This window comes from Pseudopodoces humilis, chromosome 7 (genome assembly GCF_049639895.1).
Source record: "Pseudopodoces humilis isolate 2021_Gansu_Grassland_sample_001 chromosome 7, ASM4963989v1, whole genome shotgun sequence".
Taxonomy (NCBI): Eukaryota; Metazoa; Chordata; class Aves; order Passeriformes; family Paridae; genus Pseudopodoces; species Pseudopodoces humilis.
The window spans coordinates 41,966,447-41,985,316 of NC_142206.1; the positions used below are offsets into that span (position 1 = coordinate 41,966,447).

Sequence of the window (18,870 nt, forward strand, 5' to 3'; positions counted from 1 at the left end):
TCATGACTTTTTTGTAGGCCATGGTAAGGTTTAAGGTCTTTCAGAACCCTTGTTCTCAGTTTGAGATATTTTTACTGAGCTACTTTGGGTTTCTGCATTTGGGATCTTGTCGTGAGAAAAATGAGAGTAATGGGAACAACCAGTAACAAAATTATGGCAACAAATCAACATTTTCATCCCATTCTGTTTCCTTTAGTATCCTGTAGTTTTGAGTTAGGTTTCTTTACTCTTTTGGATGAAATATTTTAGTCTTAAAATCTGAGACAGTGTTCAGTGGATGTTTCTTTTCTTTCTTTGGCTTTCTCATTTTCAAATATGGGTTTTAGTTTATTTGTAAAAATACACCTACCATGCAATTGCCAAGCAATATTTTTATTGTTTCCAGTGCAGAATTTCAAGCTAACATACTCATGATATACTCTGAAATTGCGGAGAAAAACAAAAATGCTCAAATACTGTAGTTTCATCTAGAGAATAACAATTGTACTTCAGTTTTTTCAGAACCATTGGGATCTCAAAGCCTTCACTTCAAAAGGAATTTTGCTTACATTTTCCGTGGATTTGAGATTCATCTGGTGATCTCCAGATGATAGTTTTAGGTCCCTAATTTTATGTTTCTGGTTGCTGAATACCATCAGTATAGGGAATGCAGTGCTAGAATTTGCTTCCCTTGAGTTTTCAGAAGAGCTGGCTTTGAGATACCATGCAAGGCCTGGCTGTTTGAACAGGTCTTTGCCTGAAGCTATTTTTTCCTTTGATGATGTGAGTAGTTTCTTTGTATTTGCTATGGTGCTCTGCTTGGACTTAATATGTGTGGTTATATATTGCTATCACCTAAAGACATCAATAGGAGCATTTTACAAAGGAAGCCATAAATAAATAAATGCAGCTTTGATTTCTTTAGAATTGCTAAAATTTAATTAACTTCCAGGGATAAACTCAATTAGCTGTTTCGTACTGACTTCAGTTTTGCTTTGCTCACTTGGGGACTGTCTCATCCCTGAAGAAGCAGATGCAGAGGGAGAAGAGAAAGAAATGAGATGGGCTGTATACAAAGAATATTTGCAAAACCTTACGAAGAGGGACACGTTCATTTGGACATATTCATGGGAGGGTGTGACAGACTCACTGCTACTTGATGGATGACACTGTAGGACTGACTTGTTTGTCACTTGGCAGGGAGGTTTATGATGATCTGGACACTGATTAGAGGTGACAGATTTTGAATTAGAAACAGTTTTCTCAAGATGAAAGAATGTGTTCGTACGATGTCTTTTTTTTCTTTTTATTTAGTTGTGTTCTCTGCTCACAATGAATATTTGGTTAATGATTCTAATGACTGCTGCCTTGTTTCCTGAGAAAACCAGGATGCTGGCATTGATTTCTTCACATTGTACCTTCAGTCACTATTATCCAATGACACTTTGGATAAGTGTGAGAAAGGAGTTCAAGACCTCTTCTTGTTAAGTCCTTGGGTTTTCTTCCACATATGGACTGGAGAATGGTTACACCTTAAAGATTCCCCCCCCCCCCCCCCCCAGTATAGATAACTGTAATTTGGAAACTGAAACAATTAATTTACTTAATGGGGGCTAAAACCACCCATTTGAGTTTAATGAGCTAGTGACCTGCAAGTTCTAATTCTCCTAACTAAACAGCAAGACCCCATGTTTGGTGTCATCTCTCCCTTTTTTTCCCCCCATTTCTTGAATAGGCCAAATATTCAGGTTTTGCTGATCTTAGTAAAATAGTTTAAAAATCCAAGTATTGACTATTACAGTGCACTAAGGCAGGGAAGCTTGGCAGTCATGCTCTGATAACCTCTGGCATCTCTGTTCCCTTTTGGCCTTGTGTATGCTTTGGTCTATGTTGGCTGCCAGAGCAACAAAACCTGTTTTTGTCTTTCTACTCTGACAGAAGCTGGCAGCATGGACATGGACACCTAATGTCCTGTAACCTTTCTGTCCTTTGGGAAAGCTCCCACCAGGTCCAGAAAACGTGTCACAGTTTCTAGCTGGGGAGCAGTGAACATGTTACACAGGACAATGTTTTCAGCTGGCCATCAGCTACCAAACATACATGACTTCCTACCTGATCAGACACTAAAAGTCTTACTGGATGGTTTGGTTTACAGTTGTATCAGTGCACTGTTTGGTGTGCCTGTTCTGCCCTCAGTGGGGTGTTTTGGTCTGTTCTTCAGTCCAGTACAAAGTAACTGTGGTGCTGCGGAAGAGATGCCTTAGATGCTTCTGATTTCTCAAGATGAACTTGGATTTACTCCAAGCAGAGTGGCAAACATGGGATTCTGGAGGGAAAAAAAAAAAAAGAATATCAGCTTATGTGAGTGCTCCTTGCTAGGATCAATACAGAATTTCTCCATCTTAGCAGCTTGGTCTTTCAGTTTCCAAAACTGCTGCTCATCCAAACTAGTGCCATCTCCTTGCAGGAATTATTGCAGGGTACAAAACACTCAATGTTTAGGTTGCTGTCTGCCTATTTCTTGTTCATCATCTCACCATCTCTCTCCAGGTTTTACACTTCATGTTATCCAATATTTCTTGTCTTTTAGGGATTTTCTTTACCCTTGTGGCATTTTGACATGTTTATTCTCTCCACAGTAGCAGCTGTCTAGAGCTCAGCCCTCCAGTGTTTTGATTCTAAGCTTTAGAGTAATATGAACTCTACAGGCTGCTTTTGAGAAACAGCAGTGGAGATGCTGGAAGGGGAGTTGTGTTCCTGTGGCTGTGTGACATGCTGCCTGTGTGACAGTATGTGTATTGTCACATTTTCTCTTTCCTTATTTTATAAAAGAGAAAATGCCTGTGGTGCTCCAGCTTGTTGATACAAAATGATTCATCAAATAATTCATGTGGTTCTCTTTGGGCCTTTAATTTGTAATGCCTCTGTTGCTTCTGACACTTTGCTGCCTCTGACATTATTCTTTAATTATTACTGAACATCACACACATGGAGTACCTTGTCTCTGTCTCATATATGCATTTCTCCAAGACACCTCTGAAGAAAAGGTGTGTGTATGTGACTGTACTTTCTCACAGGGCCAATAGATAGAGTTAACTCTATTAACTCTCCTTCCTTATTGTAGGGGTGTCTAATAAAAATGCAATGATGTGGAATTAATCTTAAGGCTTGGATAGTGTCTCTGAAGACAGACTGTCTTAATGACAAGGCAATTGGATGTGATGATTTATAGCTAGGGAGAGCGAGTTGCTGGTTTTTAGAAGAGTGTCTAGTGGGCAGATATCCCTATCACAGAAACTGCTGAATGCTCTTCAGAAGAGTACACTGCTCTGGAATGTGAGAGATGTGCATTATATTCCCTGTTTCTCTTTGGATGCACAGTCTGACCTTAAACAAGTCACTTTGCTTTTCTGTACCTGTTACATAATATATATAATATTATATTTCTGTGGTATATGTTATGGTCATTTTATGAGCTGGGACAATTTCTTGAAATAAATGTGAATGACCTCAGTGCAGTATGCCCACATTTGATTTGGGGCATGTGGAAACTATCACAGTTTTAATAATAACTGCTGTTCAGATAGAAATTTGTCTCTCTCTTCCTCAATTTTCCTGTATAAAATGGAAACTAGAAAACTTTCTTAGTAAAGTCATACAATATTTTTCTTTGGGACAAACTTCTGGAGATACTTAGTTCAATCTAGACTATCATTAGGGTTGTGTGCAGTTGAGCTTTGAATGCCTTCAGTCTGGTAAACCCCTCTCAGGTTTCTGTATTTGTGTTTGACCACTCTTATGGTGAAAAATATAATTTTCTATGGAGTTGGAGATCTGCTTATGTTGTGTCATAGGAATGGTACTCTCCAATTCACTGGTCCCATTGAGACTCTGCAAATCACATTGCTCATCTGCTTCCCCTGGCCGTGCACCTCCCAGCTATTGCAAAGAATTACCTCTGTTCTGGCTGGAACCAGGACACATTACTGCAGCTCGTGTCTCTTGCCACTACAAGTTCATGGTGCTAATTCATGTTCAAGTTGTCTGCTGTAGCTCCAGATCCTTCTCTGCTGGTTCCTTAGCCAGCAGGTCACTAGCCTGTAGTCATGTGTGAGGCTTTTGTCACTCAGGTGTAGGACTTTGCATTTATTTGCTTTGATTTACATCAAACATTGCTATCAGTCATTTGCTCCACCTTGCAATGCCTTCTCTAAATGGTAACCCAGTGCTTCTTCCAGTGCATCAGCCATTCTCTCCATGTCACTTACAAATGTGTCTATGTTGGTCCATCATCCAGGTCCAGCATTGGAGGTATTGATGAAGTGTTTTCTGAAAGAGCTATATGTGGGAATTAAAATGCTTTTGCTTTTTTCTCTCTAGTCTTTGTGCCATCAAACTCCTGTGTGTTCTCAATACTTTTTTGCTTTGCTGGATGAATGCCATTGAATAATGCTCAGATTTTACATGCTATTATTTATCTATTGAATTGTTATGCTTCTGACTTTTTAATGCAATTTGGGATACAGATGCATGATGATCAATCAGTGCATGGAAGTACTTAGGACCTGTGGATCAGGAGGAGAGGGAGCTGTGTGAAAGTCACTGTTAGAATGCCATTTGGGTAGGGAAGAATCTTCACTCTCTTGTGCTGAACCTTAAACTTCACTCAGTTATTGGAAAAAAATTAACCAAACTGAGTCTGTAGTTGAAGGTGCTGATGTCTCCTCGTCTTCCTCATTTAGGAACTATATCAGTGAACAGCCGGCGCACCCCATTCACTGCCAGCGGGGAGAGTGAGATCCTAGACCTGGAAGGTGACATGTACCTTGGTGGGCTGCCAGAGAACCGGGCAGGGCTCATCCTTCCCACGGAGCTCTGGACAGCAATGCTGAACTACGGCTATGTCGGCTGTATCCGAGACTTGTTCATCGATGGACGGAGCAAGAACATCCGGCAGCTGGCAGAGGCACAGAATGCTGCTGGAGTCAAGTCGTCCTGCTCCCGCCTCAGCACCAAGCAGTGTGACAGCTACCCGTGCAAGAACAATGCAGTCTGCAAGGACGGCTGGAACCGCTTCATTTGTGACTGCACTGGCACTGGCTATTGGGGTAGAACATGTGAGCGAGGTAAGTTGTGTTGTCTGACTCCAGTTACACAAAGCTGAAGGTGTGCTTGAGAACAAGAACAAAATCCAGTGTTCCCATAAGGCTCTCCCCTGCCCTTGCTGGTCCTCCCAATACTAAGTTCCAGTCCCCACAGTAGGAAAACTTTTCTTCTGTGATTGTTTCCTTTCAGTCTTTTTCAGTGGCCTCATTTCATTGGCCACTACATTCCCTAAACCTTCTGAAGATCTTGTCTTCAGGTTCCAGGGTTTCTTTGGCTAAGTATGGTTTGTCTCCTGAGGTGGAAAGTGCAGCTGCATGTGAGAAGTCTCAAACAAATTACTGAAAGCTGTACCAGGTGTGAGCTTTAGTTATGGAGATTTTTCTTGCATGGGACAGATGATGAATCCCAGTTCTATCTAGGCTTCCTCTTTTTTTTGTGTAGTAGAATTTCCTTGATGGCTGTTTATGAGTAAAGCCAGCTAATGGTGGGATAGTGTTAAATGCAGCATGTCTCAAAGTTCATCTCTGATAAGGCAAATCTCTAGGAGATTCGTGAGAGATTCTCTGCATCATATTTGTATTCATACAGAATTGTGATTTAAAGACTGATGATTGGAGATATGAGGCCCAAGTGATGCTCATGTAGGCAGGCAAACTTTCTATTTGTTATAGATCCCATGGAAAGGATTTACTAATGGAAGATATTTGAACTATATATTTCCCAAGTATATAGGTGGTTCAATTAATTATTATCTTTATTATGCTACTAACACCATCAGAATGATGTAGGTGAGTGGTTTTACAGAAAAAGATGGGTCTAAGATCAGTTACAAAACAACCCTACCTCCCTAGAAGGCGTATTCTTCTATTTAAACCAGTCTTTCTGTTAATATTTGGCCATTAGCACTGCATTTGGGCAAAACTGCATTCACAGTACGCCCAAGAATTAACTGTAAACCATTAGCAGAGTCTTAGGTCTTTTAGTCACTCCTTTATATCACCTCACTTGGCACCATAGTGAGAGCATGTGTCTTAGAACTGGAAATTCAGATATTTTTCAACTTCTGCTGTAAATATTTGAGTAACACCTTTTCCACTCAGTGCATTTTTAAATATTGATCGTAGTAGCATGCCACTTACGAGGAAGAACATGAAATTTAGCTACAATGCATGAAATATTAGGGATAATTGAGATTTGTAATTCGTTTACTCTACAGAGGATTTTCTTCATTGCAGAAAGTTTTTGTCAATGACCAAAATTCTTCATATATGGATGGGATTTTTAGGTTTTACAGTACAAGGTCTGTGTTTGTTTGTAAAAATGCTCACAGCCAGTAATTCACTGCATGCTGCCTCTAAGCAGCAATAGTAGTTAATTGCCAGTGGGCCTTAAAACAGCTGAAGCATCAACACTGCCATCCGTGCTGGGGGAACATGGGTGCAAATGTAAGATTCATGGCCATCAGCTATGCCAATATCAGCTCAGCAGTTCTCTCTTTTGACTACATGGGATTTGAAAATTCTGGAAAACATCAGATAGGCGTTTTCTCAGCCATAGCCTTGGGAATGGTTTTGGCCAGTTGTTGTATGATTAGGTTTTATACAAACATGATAAAAGGAAGTGATACCATAAATGCATTGTTCCCCCACAAAATTGCATGTATGTTTGCCTTTGGTCTCTATTTAGTATTAGGAGTGACCAACTCTGTGATTCAGGGCTTTGTGGAGTCTGTCTCATGTCCATCTCCTAGACCTGGCTCCCAGAAGAGAATCTAAAGCTAACAGTGACATAAAGAACAGGGCTCATGTACTTCTTATATATTGATGGTGTTAGCTTTTACGATTTTTATTGTCACTGAAAAGAAATCAGTAGGTTAAAGCCATGTAAGCATTTTAATTGGGAGAAATTAATTCAGTTCAGGCCTGAGATCCATAACTTGGCTGTGCTCTGATGTGCATCATTCTGAATTAGGGAGATACATTAATGAATTAATGTCTAGCATGGGAACTTGAGGTCATTATACATATGTTTTAGAACCAAAGTGAATTTAAGGTTAATAAAAGTGTGATGAAATGTTCAGGACAGTATGAAAGATGTATGCAAAGGTCCTAATCCTGAGAAACTCATTTTGTCTGTAAATAGCAACCACAGACCCATTGCTGGTTTAGTCCCAGTGTCAGGCAAAAAGTGGCTATAATGCCTGATGTTCCTTGGCAGGAACCTTGCTTGGTGAGAAGCAGCTCATAGGGGATAAATATTTGAGGCTGGATATGTGAAAAAAGTTGTACAGATTGAAGAGCATTTGAGTCCAGAATATTTATGTGGTGTTACACAGAAGCCTCATACTGCTCAGATATAAGTGCTTAATGTCAGACAACTGCATTAGTGCCCACTGATTTTGCCTCCATGAACAAAAAGCATTGCAGGCTACCAATGATACTTTTCATTCTCCTGGTCTGACACCCAAGGATTATTGCAAGTTCTGATTACATCTCATCTGTGATTCTAACACTGTTGGAAGGAGAAAGGTTGAGATGGAGACTGGGAAGGGTGTCAAAGTGAGAGATGCTGCCATGCCACAACAGTGGCACTGCTGTGGAGTGGCTGATGAGCTGCCACAGGACCAGGGGGGCAGCCAGGCTGGTGCATATGGGTAGGAATGAAGAAGGAGCAGGCTAGATCTTCTAATATGGGACAGCTTCTGGCCCACTTCTCCAGTTTGCCATCTCTCACTTTATTCTTTACTTACACTTCTGTCCTGCTAAAAGAGGAGTGTAACTCCTTCAGCTCAAGATGTTTGATAAAGGGTTAAAGGGCAGGGGAGCCTAGAATAAAGAATCTCCTGTGCTTGGTGACTGTCAGAAAAATCACCCTTTTTTACAAAGCAAAACACATACTTAATATTAGATAAAATACTAAAAATAAGGAGGACATACGTACAACTCTAGGAAGAGAAGCAAATGATTACTTTGTTGTTGATGATCAAGTCTACCTCCCACCTTTCAGGTATAGGACTTCTACATTTATAGTGCTGTATTTCTCATAAATTTTATACTTTGTCATATGAAGGGCATTATACATTTAAAAGGGATGAAAAAGGATATTGATAGTGTCAGTTAGGAAAGAAATCTGAGTTCCTTTTATTCATGGTGCAACAACACAAATACATAGTATTCAGTATGTCTCTTCTATCTAAAGCCTGTGTGAGTTTGTCTTGTCAGTGAAATAACACCTCTGTATATTCAGCCAGCTACTCTGGATGCAACATAGACTTTGCTTGCAGTGATCTGCTCAGGCAGTACTTTTGTACAGATATAGAAGCCTTGCTTTAACTGGAGTTTGACAGGGCACAAAAGAGAGATCTGCTGCCAAGGCCTAAAATTCATACTTACAATTCCAGTATCTAATAATTATTTTGATATTGGCAGTGATGTAAGCAGACAAAGGTGTTAGCAATCTGAAAGTGTCATAGTTTCTTATAGTAATGTGGTTTCTCCTTGGGTAATTGAAATTTCATGGAAGAGATGGGGCAAGACATGGAAAAGATCATATTGTGCTTTCATGGGCCATAAGGGCTCAGTGCCAGGCGGTGAGGCTGAGCAAAGGCAGCAGCAAATGCTGGCAGTTAGCTTGATAGGGTCCCCATTTCACACCTTCCACCAGAGACTGTGATGACCAGGTAACAACACACTGTTGTTTTCTTAAATCCTTGCTTCTCCTTCTCTGTCACCTTTCCATAGTGGTTCTCTGCAGAGCTGTCTAACTCAGTGTGACTATGTTGCAAATATAGGAAAGAAATAGAGAAGAAGCTAATAGACAGGACACAGTTCCTCCTGCAAGTGACACTCTCACTGCCTTACAATGTGGTAATGATCTCACCTCCCCCTGCTCCCTGAGCTCTCTTGCACTGCTGTTAAATATGGTGAAGAGAAAGATTTAATCATGCCAGAAAGACTCCTAAAATGAATATAGTTTTGGATAGCTCTTAAATGAATCACAGGACCAGTGAAGTGGATTTATGATGAAAGTTATAATTGCAAGTGCATACTGAGATTTTGTGCTGAATTTGCTGGTTTTGCAGATGATTTGGGTTGTGGTATGCTGGGCATTAGGGGAAAAAAATCCCCAAACCTTGGTGCTTGTACTTTGGTAGTATTGAATCATTCTTGCATCCTGGATTTTTAGAATGTGTACCAGAGAACAGTGTCTGCAGTGCTGCTTATCTCTTCTGAAGTACCTGGTTTCAACAGGTCTGCTATTCTGATGGTTAGTTTGAAATAAAGGACTTAAAATATCTGAAATCCCATGGGAATGCTTCCCAAATGCTTTCTGATCATCAGATGCAGGGCAAGCTTTGAGGTAATTGACAAAAAGATTCCTCCAATGTGATGGATACCATGCTTCCTCTTGTTGCATGTCAGCTGCCTGTCCAAACTGAACCCAAGAGAAATTAGGGTGAGTGCCAGGTCTTGTCAATGAGGGCTGGCGAGCTGTTGCAGACATGCAGGAGGAGGGTGGGAAGTGTGGGTTAGTGCACCAGTTGTGAGGGATCTTTGGTGGGTGTTTTTAGGTTCTTAATGTCTTCTTTACCCTTTGCCTTGTAATTTGTTAGTGTTTGACATCAGTTGCATCAGGTGATTGCAACTCCCCGTTAATTGCATTTGAGATGTTAGCGGTAGGAGCTGGTATCTGGCTCCTGGAGGATGATGATGCACTACTTAGCTGTGATTACAGAGTACCTCCTCACAACCCTGGACTTTTCTGAAAGGGGCCTCAAAGCCCTGCCATAACTAAGCAGGAGGAGGGGAATGTGTGTTGTATTCAAATTAGCTGTTTTCTGTAGCTACAGTGAAAATGCCCTGAGCTCAAAAAAGATGCATGAGGTCTGTGGTGGATCCTGAAAACTCACTGCACCCTTTCCTTCTACTGGAACATTGTGCAGAGGACAAGAGCCCAGGAAGGACACAAAGCAAAAGACAACTGAAAATCACATAATTTTAGACCAATGAGAATCAAATGTTGTTGATCATTCACTTTTTAACATTTTCTTCTACTTAAATGATTTGACTGCATTTTGCATGGGTATATTTATTTTTTTTAAGAAGTATATAATATTGGAAAAGGCAGGTTGGTATGAGACTTCTGATCATTTAAGACTGAAATAAAAGATGTTGAGGTTTAGATTTTAAACCTCAAAAGTTATTTGCTCAGAACTTGACACAGCCTGAGTCCTTTTCCAGGTGAAGGGGAGGAAAAAAGGCTTGTTCCAGCCATCTCCTTTGCTGAGCTGCACCCAGTGTTTATTGCAGAAAGACAGAAATATCCCATTCTGGTTCTTCTCCCGAGGGCTGGAACCAGTGCTTGTTTCTGTTTGGCTTGGCTCACAGATGGGCAGCTAACATCCTGAGCAAACCAGCCTTCTTCTGTGTTTTGTGGTAAACTGTGAGCAGCAACCCATCTGCTGCTAACAACGGTGATGTTGAGCATAAGGCTGCACATTTTATTATCTGCCAAGTATCTTTGCAGCAGTGTTTACTAAGAACAGTTTAATGACAATACACCTCTTCCCATGATGTATGCAATGAAGGGAGATATTGTAAAATTACTGGTAATAAGAAATGCTACAGAACTATTTACTACACAGGATAAGTGCTGCACACTTTGCTGTCTCAAGCAGCTTAAATTTCTCTTAGTGAAGATGTTTGATGATAATCACATATTTCAAAGTTTATTTAAAGCAACTCAAAAGTGTTGATGCATTTTGGACTGTCCAGACCTTCTGAGTGCGCAGTAAAATCTTAGATAACTGCTGAGAATAGGTTTTCTTATAGGACTGATGGTTCCCAGGAGAAATAGACACATTAAGAGAAAAGTCTTTGCTGCAATGTTTTAATTCTTTTAATTCTTGCTAGATCTTGAACAAAGACTTAAGAAAACCAAAACATCAGAATAATTCTTATTATTTCATGATATAAGATGTTAGAAAATAGGTCTGTTCTAGACCTCATCTATTCACTGACTATTATACAGTTTCCCAAATTGTCTCCAAACTGCAGAAATAAAGTTCCATCTGAATTTAGCAAAAAATTTCATACAATCCCTTCACACCCATCTCAATTTGTTTCTCACTAATTTTATGATAAAATCTCCATTAAACATGATCTGAAGAATGTTAACTTTGCTAAGAGCATTTTATGTGAGAAGTTAATTTTCTCACTTGCCATCAATCCATTTGTAACACTTGTGGATGATCCCTTTATGGCTGGCCCAGGCAGCTATACTGTGGAAGATGCTATTCACAGTCCTGCTTGAGAAACACAGGCCTGGCTTTGTGTGATTAGCTCCCTTGTATCTCTTCTTAAAGACTGTTGTAAGTGCTGGATTATTCTACTTATTAGGCTTTTATGTATCCTCCATCTTAGAATTCTTTCTTTATCTTCTATGGGATAACTTCTGTGCTAGCATTCAGACAATTCCCAAGGTGCTCACTGGATGTTGTGCTAGCTCCAGTAAGGACAGTGTAGCCAAGGTGGGCTTGTAAGGGAAGAGGAGCAATATTAAGGAACAATGTAAAAGTCTCTTACTTGAGTGGATTTATATTGTAATCCTTACCACTCACTGTAACTTTTTTGTCCATCATTACATACATTCAGTCAGAAGCCACTCTGAATATATGTGCTTTCCAGGGTAACAAGTAACTGCATTTGTTGCACTCTAATGCCTTTGTGATATCCTCAGTACAGAGGAGTGTGCAGTTAATTCTGCAGTCAGGTTGATTACATCTGCTTGGGAAAAGACCATTTCATGGCTTTTATGCTGTTGAACTTTAACTTCAGAGTCTCATTGATGTGACAATCTCCAAAAGCATCTGCTGAGCAGCTGGAAAATCTGAGACCATATAAAAACCAAGTGATTGTCTCTCCTATATCATAAAATGTAATAGGTATGGTTTTTTTTTACCCATGTGTTCCTCCTGTTTGTTCATCCTGATTCCAACATCATGTGCTTTAGATATTTAAGGCCACTCTTGACTTCGGTGCTGCATGTGAATTTGTTATACTCCAGATGCTCTTCATCTCATCTAAATATGTTAGTTGGTAGCACAGAAGAAGATAATCATTTCTGCTGTTTTTCTCTAAGCTTCTGTACTTCTGGCTGTTTATTGCTGAGTGTAGCTTTCATAAGGTCCTCCAAGTTCAAGAAATATGATTACCCAAAACTGTAAGATTTTGTATACTGTCAACTCCTGTAACAAACACTAGAATAACAGCAAAAAATATGTTGATGGGTAGATATGTAGCAGTTTTAGTTATTATTATCTATATATAATATAGATAATTTCTATGTATTATTATTATCTATAGTAATATTAGCAGCATGAAAATATCACTAAAAAAATGCATAGGGAAAAGAAAGCAAGAGAAAAAAAGGATAAGAGTAAAAAGATACATTATCACCATCTGTAGATTCTGTTTTTTGGACTGATGGTCTTGATCCATCTTGATCTCTTGGGGGTAGGGAAGAAGCCAACAAAACACAAAGTCCAAGGGGTTAAAATACACTCTGACTTCATGGGAATAGTCAGGTACCTCCCTTGGGAGGAGATTTCAGTCCTCTGGTGGAAGGCCACAGAAGTGAGTCTGCAGTGCTTCGAGGGTCTTTGATGGTTTATGATGCCTTCTCAGCTGCCTCTGACATCAATAGGCCTAGATGTGAATGTGACCCTCCCCTGGAGGAGGGGACTGTGCTGTGTGAGGGAGGGCAATTTGGCATGATAAAAGACACCCTCCTGTCTCCACAAGGTCTGCCTCTGATCAGCCTCAGAAGCTGGTTTGCAGCCTCCAGGCAGTGACAGTTCACCCCCCTCTCTTATGCAGACTAGCCATTGCACACCCAAAAGCTTCCCTCCTTCCAGGGGTGCAAACCTGCTTCAGCAAAACACCTTGGCACCTCCCCAAATGGGCAAATGTTTTGAGTCAGTAATCATTAATGGTCGAGTCTCACAGCATGTCACATGGATGATGCAGGATGAGCTTGCTATGAATATGCGCCACATCTGTCAGGTGTCCAGAGACAAACTGATGACACTAGGTTCAAGAATTGCTTCAGACTACTTCTATCTTTGAGTGTCTTATAGCTTGGTGGCTGATCTCAGTCCCTGTGGCTTCATACCCCACTTCCTTTCCACGCCCTCCAATCAGACCAGTTTGTATTTCTGCTGATACTGCCAATTGTCCTTACAATTAAAGGGAATATCTGATGGAAGAAGCCAGGATGAAGTAGATTCATTTGTCATGAAAAATTATTTCCAATATTTAAAATTACTATGTAGACCTTGGAGATGTTATCTGTGAAATTAGCTTTCTCTATCTCCCTGCTTTACCCAGTCAAAGCCGTCATGCTGAAAGGCAGGCGCTGGCACAGTGCATTTTCTGTCTCATTTCTTTTCCTCTATTCATCTCAGGGGGAGAGGAAAGACTTGGCATTCATGATGCTCCCTTAATTGACTCTTTCTGCATGTGGAGATAGGCAGTCGTCCCTTGGACAGTTTGATTGATTGGATGAGGCTATTATGTGATATGGGAAGGATATGCAGAAGCACAGCCATCACCACAAGCATGGAAAGATCTTATTTGGTGGTGCATATTGGCTTCCCTCAATCTGCTTGGTTTGTCTGTCTCGTCTGAAATGCAGTTATCTCACAGAGCAGCCCACAGGGTGGTCCTGGTGAATCCATTGCCACTAGGTACCAGACTCCAAGGCATGGCCCTTCAGAGGGAAACCCTTCTCACCCTCACTGCTAAAACATCTGAGAATGTGTAAAGGAAAGATAATATTCATCACTTTTATTTTATTTCTTACTAGCATCCTCTTTTTCTTTTTTCTGGGTAATCGAGAACAGGAGGTAAAAATTGGGAGATAAGGTGCAGAAGAGGGAAACTGTATCCTGATAATCAAATCTTAATACAAGTTTCAGAGTGACTTTCTGCTTTGTGATGATTATAGGCAGTTAGTCGGTGAATAGATAAAACATAAAACTTAGGAGATATCCATCACATTAAGGCAAAAGTCCTCCCACTGAAGGGACACTGCAGCAGGGAGGACGTACAAGAAAAGCAGCTTCATTATAAATGTTGTTGATCTCATGGTGTTTCCAATTTTTATGCTCTACAGCTTTTGACTTCTGAAGTCCTGACTGTTAGGGCGAAGTCCTCTTGTGGTCAGCCTGGACCTTTTGGGTTACCTACCACACTAATCTTGTGTTCTTGTGATCAACAGCCTTTTTCCATTTCTGAACAAGGAGGAATTGTAATTTTTCATGTTGTGATACTGCTAAAGGGAGTGAAAGGACAGGGAAGGTTGAAGGAGATTGCTATTGGAAGTTGTATCAAAGCACTGGAGTTTAGGATTTAAACGGAGTCATGTGGAATTAGTTTAAATCTGACTGCCCCAGTACCCACAGGCCCCATTTCAAACTGCTGAGAAAGGAAAAAAATGGTATTTTAAACAGTGATTTTTTTTAATCCACTACCTTTCATTAAATCAGTAAAATGGAAAATGACAATTCGGCCCTCAGCTGAAAAGTATGTTAGATTGACAGCTCTGGGAGCCCTAGGCTTGTACTTAGAATGAGAAATATATAGAGTAGTTCCCCTTTATATATCTTAGTCATCTCTTGGAGAGGTATTTGCATTAGAGGTTAGAAAATAGGTCAGTCTTTCTGACTTGCCTGGTCTTTGGTAGAGCTACAAAGTAGCGAGGTGAAAGGAGGAACTCTTCTTCTATGGCTCTGATTTCCTTTCCTTTGTGTGTGAAACTGCTGGAGACAGAGAGCTGTGAGACACATCAGTGCACCCAGCCCGGGGAGCAGAGCAGGGCTTGGGCTGAGCAGAACAAGATGGACTTTGTGCTGCATGTGCCATGTGAGGACAAGATCTCCCCCTCAACAAGTGACTGGCAAAAGAGATGCGCTTGCTGGAGTGGGAAGGAAGCAAGAATACAGAAACTGTCTCAAATATTTTATAGTTACGTTATTTATTATTTTTTTTTAATCGCTCTGTTGAGAATGTTTGTGATCAAAGAGATAAAAACAGATAAAGGAAAGATTTTTGGCATACTAAGGAATTTCAAACTAGCTGGAGTCTCTGCATGAATCTTACTGGTTCTGGTTCCTAGAGGTGGAAGCCTAACAGTTCAGTACCCAGTCATAGAAACATCCAAGTTTCTACCATTTTATTACCATATCTTCAGTGAAGTTCTCTTCTGTTGCAATCTGGTTTTTTGATACAAACCCCACAAATCACTGCTACCCCATTTCTGCTGGTCAGCTCTCATGTCCAATATGTGCAAATTTCCTTTATTCTGCATTGGCATTTGATTGTTTTGTCCCCTTGGAGGACTGACGAGCGCTGAATTTTAGCCTTTCTCTCCCTATCAAGTGTTACTGGAGGATGATTTAGCCCTGCATCCAAGGTGCTTGCCTCAAAGCTGTGTTTTTAATAATTCCATCTTCTCTTAGACATGGGATTGGTCATCTGAGGGTGTGAATAAAGAAAAGCACAGGTAATAGTTGGCAGCCCACTTTTCACCAGTCCCAGTATGATGCTGGAAGCACCACTTTGGTGTGAAGGAGCTGCCTTTAGCCACCTTGGTGAAGGAGGTGGAGATGGTCCAGGATTCAGCAGGGTGGAGATTGACTCCTGTTCCAGTCTGTTGCCTTCCCTTTTACTGAGGTGACATCATGGTTCTGTATCTTGTTCAAATTCTTGTGTGCCATTCCTCTAATCATGCCAGATTCCTTCTGCCACCTTCCAGTTTGATCAAATTTCACATTCCTGTCTGGTGCAGGAGAACTAAGTAAGTCCTGAAAAAATTCTTGGCATTTGGGAAAAGGAGACAAGTAAAGGAATGAATAGAGCTTTGTCGAACAAAAGGCTGGTATTTTTTCTGGGAAGTGGGGGGTCATTTTATAGCCTGCAAGCTTTTTGGGTAAAGTAATTATGGAAAACAAAAAGGATTAAAGTAAAGAGAAACATAAATGATTTATCATGACATTTTTAAATGCCTCACTGTTTTCACTTTATCTTTTAATTTTTGTATTTAAGTCAAAGGCACTTGGGCTGCTTTAAAAAATAATCAAAACATAAAGGGAGACTACAAATAGCCATGTCGAAGAGTAATGAATCCAGCAGACAGAGGGACTTGTGTCCAAATAAAAAAGGCAGAAAAGTGTAGGCTGGAATTGGTATTGACTGTGCAATGTGCACAGTGCTAATGGACCTGCAGAAGAAACAGGAGCATTGCAGCCATAAAGTGAAAACCTGGTCCACTGTGAATACAGATGAGATTGGGAAAAACAGTGCTTTTATGGGGCTGCTTTTGCACACATGGCCTCTTGGGCTCACCTGCTTATAAAGTCAGAGTGACAGGATGTAGATTAGCAATCAGCATCCTCATTTAGCCATTTCTCTCTGACTGATTTACACTGCTGTGATTTCTTTTTTCTTTTGTCTTTTCCTTCTGGCTGGTGACGATTTGCTGAGCCCATTTATTCTCTTTTACACTCTTGTTTTTTCTAGAAGCTATAAAAATCAAAATGCAGATCATTTACCTTTCTTTGTGTGTCTATGTGTGTGTTGCCTACAGTTCCTACCCTAGTCTGTGCCACTGGCCAAGGCTCAGTCAGTAAATCTTCCAGGAGAAGCAGCTTTTATGTCCCTTTTACTGAGAGTTGGTTTTCCTAGACACCTTTCACTCAGGTTGTGGAGAGATGCTTGATCTATGTGCACCATCAAAGGTTTGGTCAATAAAATTCTATTTAACTGGCTGGCACCCATGAGTTCCTTTTCCCATGTCGATCCCTTGAAAGGCACTGAAGAGATTGTGCATGTCAAGAACTGTAGTTCAGCATCTATTTGGGTGCCTGCAGGTAACTGTGCTTTTTCCTGCTTCAGCCTTGCTTTTGGACTACACATGTGACCGGTTTTCTGGGAAAGGCTACCTAGGGGAGCTTTGGGACAGGAAGGAAGATCACCCAGATCCAACCAGGAGTGGGGGTCCTGGCATTAGGCTTGTTCGTGTTTGGAAATTAGATGTTTTCTGTTCTGGCAGTAAACTGTAACCCTTTAGAAACGTGGGTTGGCAGTGGACTTCAGGCTGTTCTCTGCCACAGTGTTGTGAGGCCTGCTAAATCTCAGTATTACCTCTTTCTGTAGAAGCCAGAGTCAGAGGCTTGAGTGAATCTTTGTACCTTTGCACACAGCTGACTCATGGGGAACCCTTCAAACCTAAAACGAGCAGACAAGGTCATAGCTGGGAGACAGCCAGGAAGTTATTGACATCTCTTTCTCTCTTTGGGCTATCAGAATATGCTACATAAATCCACATTAAACTATTTATAAGGATGCAGACTGATAATCCTATACAAACAAGTGCCATTTTTTCCCATATGCAGAATATTTGAGAGTGATATCATCATTCTGTATTTTGGGAAACTCTGACATAGAACTATTAAGGCACCTACAGTAAGATTCAAGATTACAAAAGTAATTAGCCACAGACCCTGACTCTGAGAGGATTTCATTTACTGGGATTTAAGTGTCTGAATCTAAGATATTGCCTAATTTAGTCGTTAGACTCTTAGGGCACTAAGCTGCACTTTCCACCTTGAAAAAGCTATCTAATGTCTCTAAAATAATACTTGCAGATCTCTGCAGGCATGGTAATGTAGTCCTGGGATATTTAGTTAGCAGTTTCTGGAGAAAAATACTTACATATTGTGAGAGGATAGAGATAATTCATATCAGAACCAGAGTTCCTTCATCTTCTCTTCCTCTCCATTTTTTCCCACTCAGAAGAGCACTCATGAATCACTTTGGTCTTTCAGCATGCAGTAATGGAAAGCTGATTACCATAACTTCCCATGGGAGCCTCTCTCTTACCCAGCATTGCGCACTCAACCATCACTCCCTGAGTGTCTGATCAGAATCCAGGGGTCTTCAACAGACTAAAGCATGGAGGGCATTAGATGTGCTAATATGGAAAATTGAAGTTGCATAAGCCTTAACTTAAGGACAAGTAAAGATAATGTTATCTGAAAGTGACAGCTAAAAACCAGTGATTTCCCATGGACCAAGGTAAAAGCACTGCAAATGCTGTTACTCAGAAATCTTTGCACAGCTGCCCTGCAGATGCTGTTCAGAGGTGTGTTGCAGTGTATTGGGCACAGAGCATCCTGGCCTACACTGTGTGTGCTCCTGCTTGCTTTGCAAGACCGTCTGCTGACTGCTCCCATGGCAGCATCTGCAGATGAGCTGTGAGTTGTGTCACACCAATTCAGCACCCCTGCCAGGTACAGAGTAAGTCTGATCAGGGCCTCTCACAAAACAAGCCTTGAAATATATGGGGCTTCACTAATTTGGTGCTTCACAAAAGTATACAATGTAGACATGCCTGAGAATTCTATTTCTGGCTTATATAACTACAGGCAAGTACATTATCCTGTGCCTTATGTTCCCCAGCTGCAGAAAAACTCCCCAAAAAGCCAGATACCTTAGGACTTCCCAAAATCATAAAAGAGTTGTAATGTGGAAAAATTCATGAATCACTAAGAGCTTCAGATTCTAGGATGAGAAAAGCAAAATGTGTATTTTTTGCTAATATTTGACCTTCTGTTTCATAGTTTTTCTTGAGCTTAATGAGAATCCTGCTGTGAGAACAGGAGGAAACCTAACCTAATGAATGATACTTATTTTTTTGTGTTGTCTAACTAACTTTCCTGTTATT

The 18,870-nt window shown here is 40.6% G+C and overlaps 1 protein-coding gene across 12 annotated transcripts in view; it reads left to right on the forward strand.

Moving 5' to 3' along the window:
• NRXN3 (neurexin 3) overlaps positions 1-18,870 on the forward strand; it is a 919,744-nt gene that overhangs the window by 247,075 nt on the left and 653,799 nt on the right. For all 12 annotated transcript variants that reach the window (XM_088057330.1, XM_088057327.1, XM_088057321.1 and 9 more), the window contains one exon: positions 4,722-5,105. In XM_088057330.1, the coding sequence (XP_087913456.1) occupies positions 4,722-5,105 (384 nt within the window). The remainder of the gene's footprint in view (positions 1-4,721; positions 5,106-18,870) is intronic.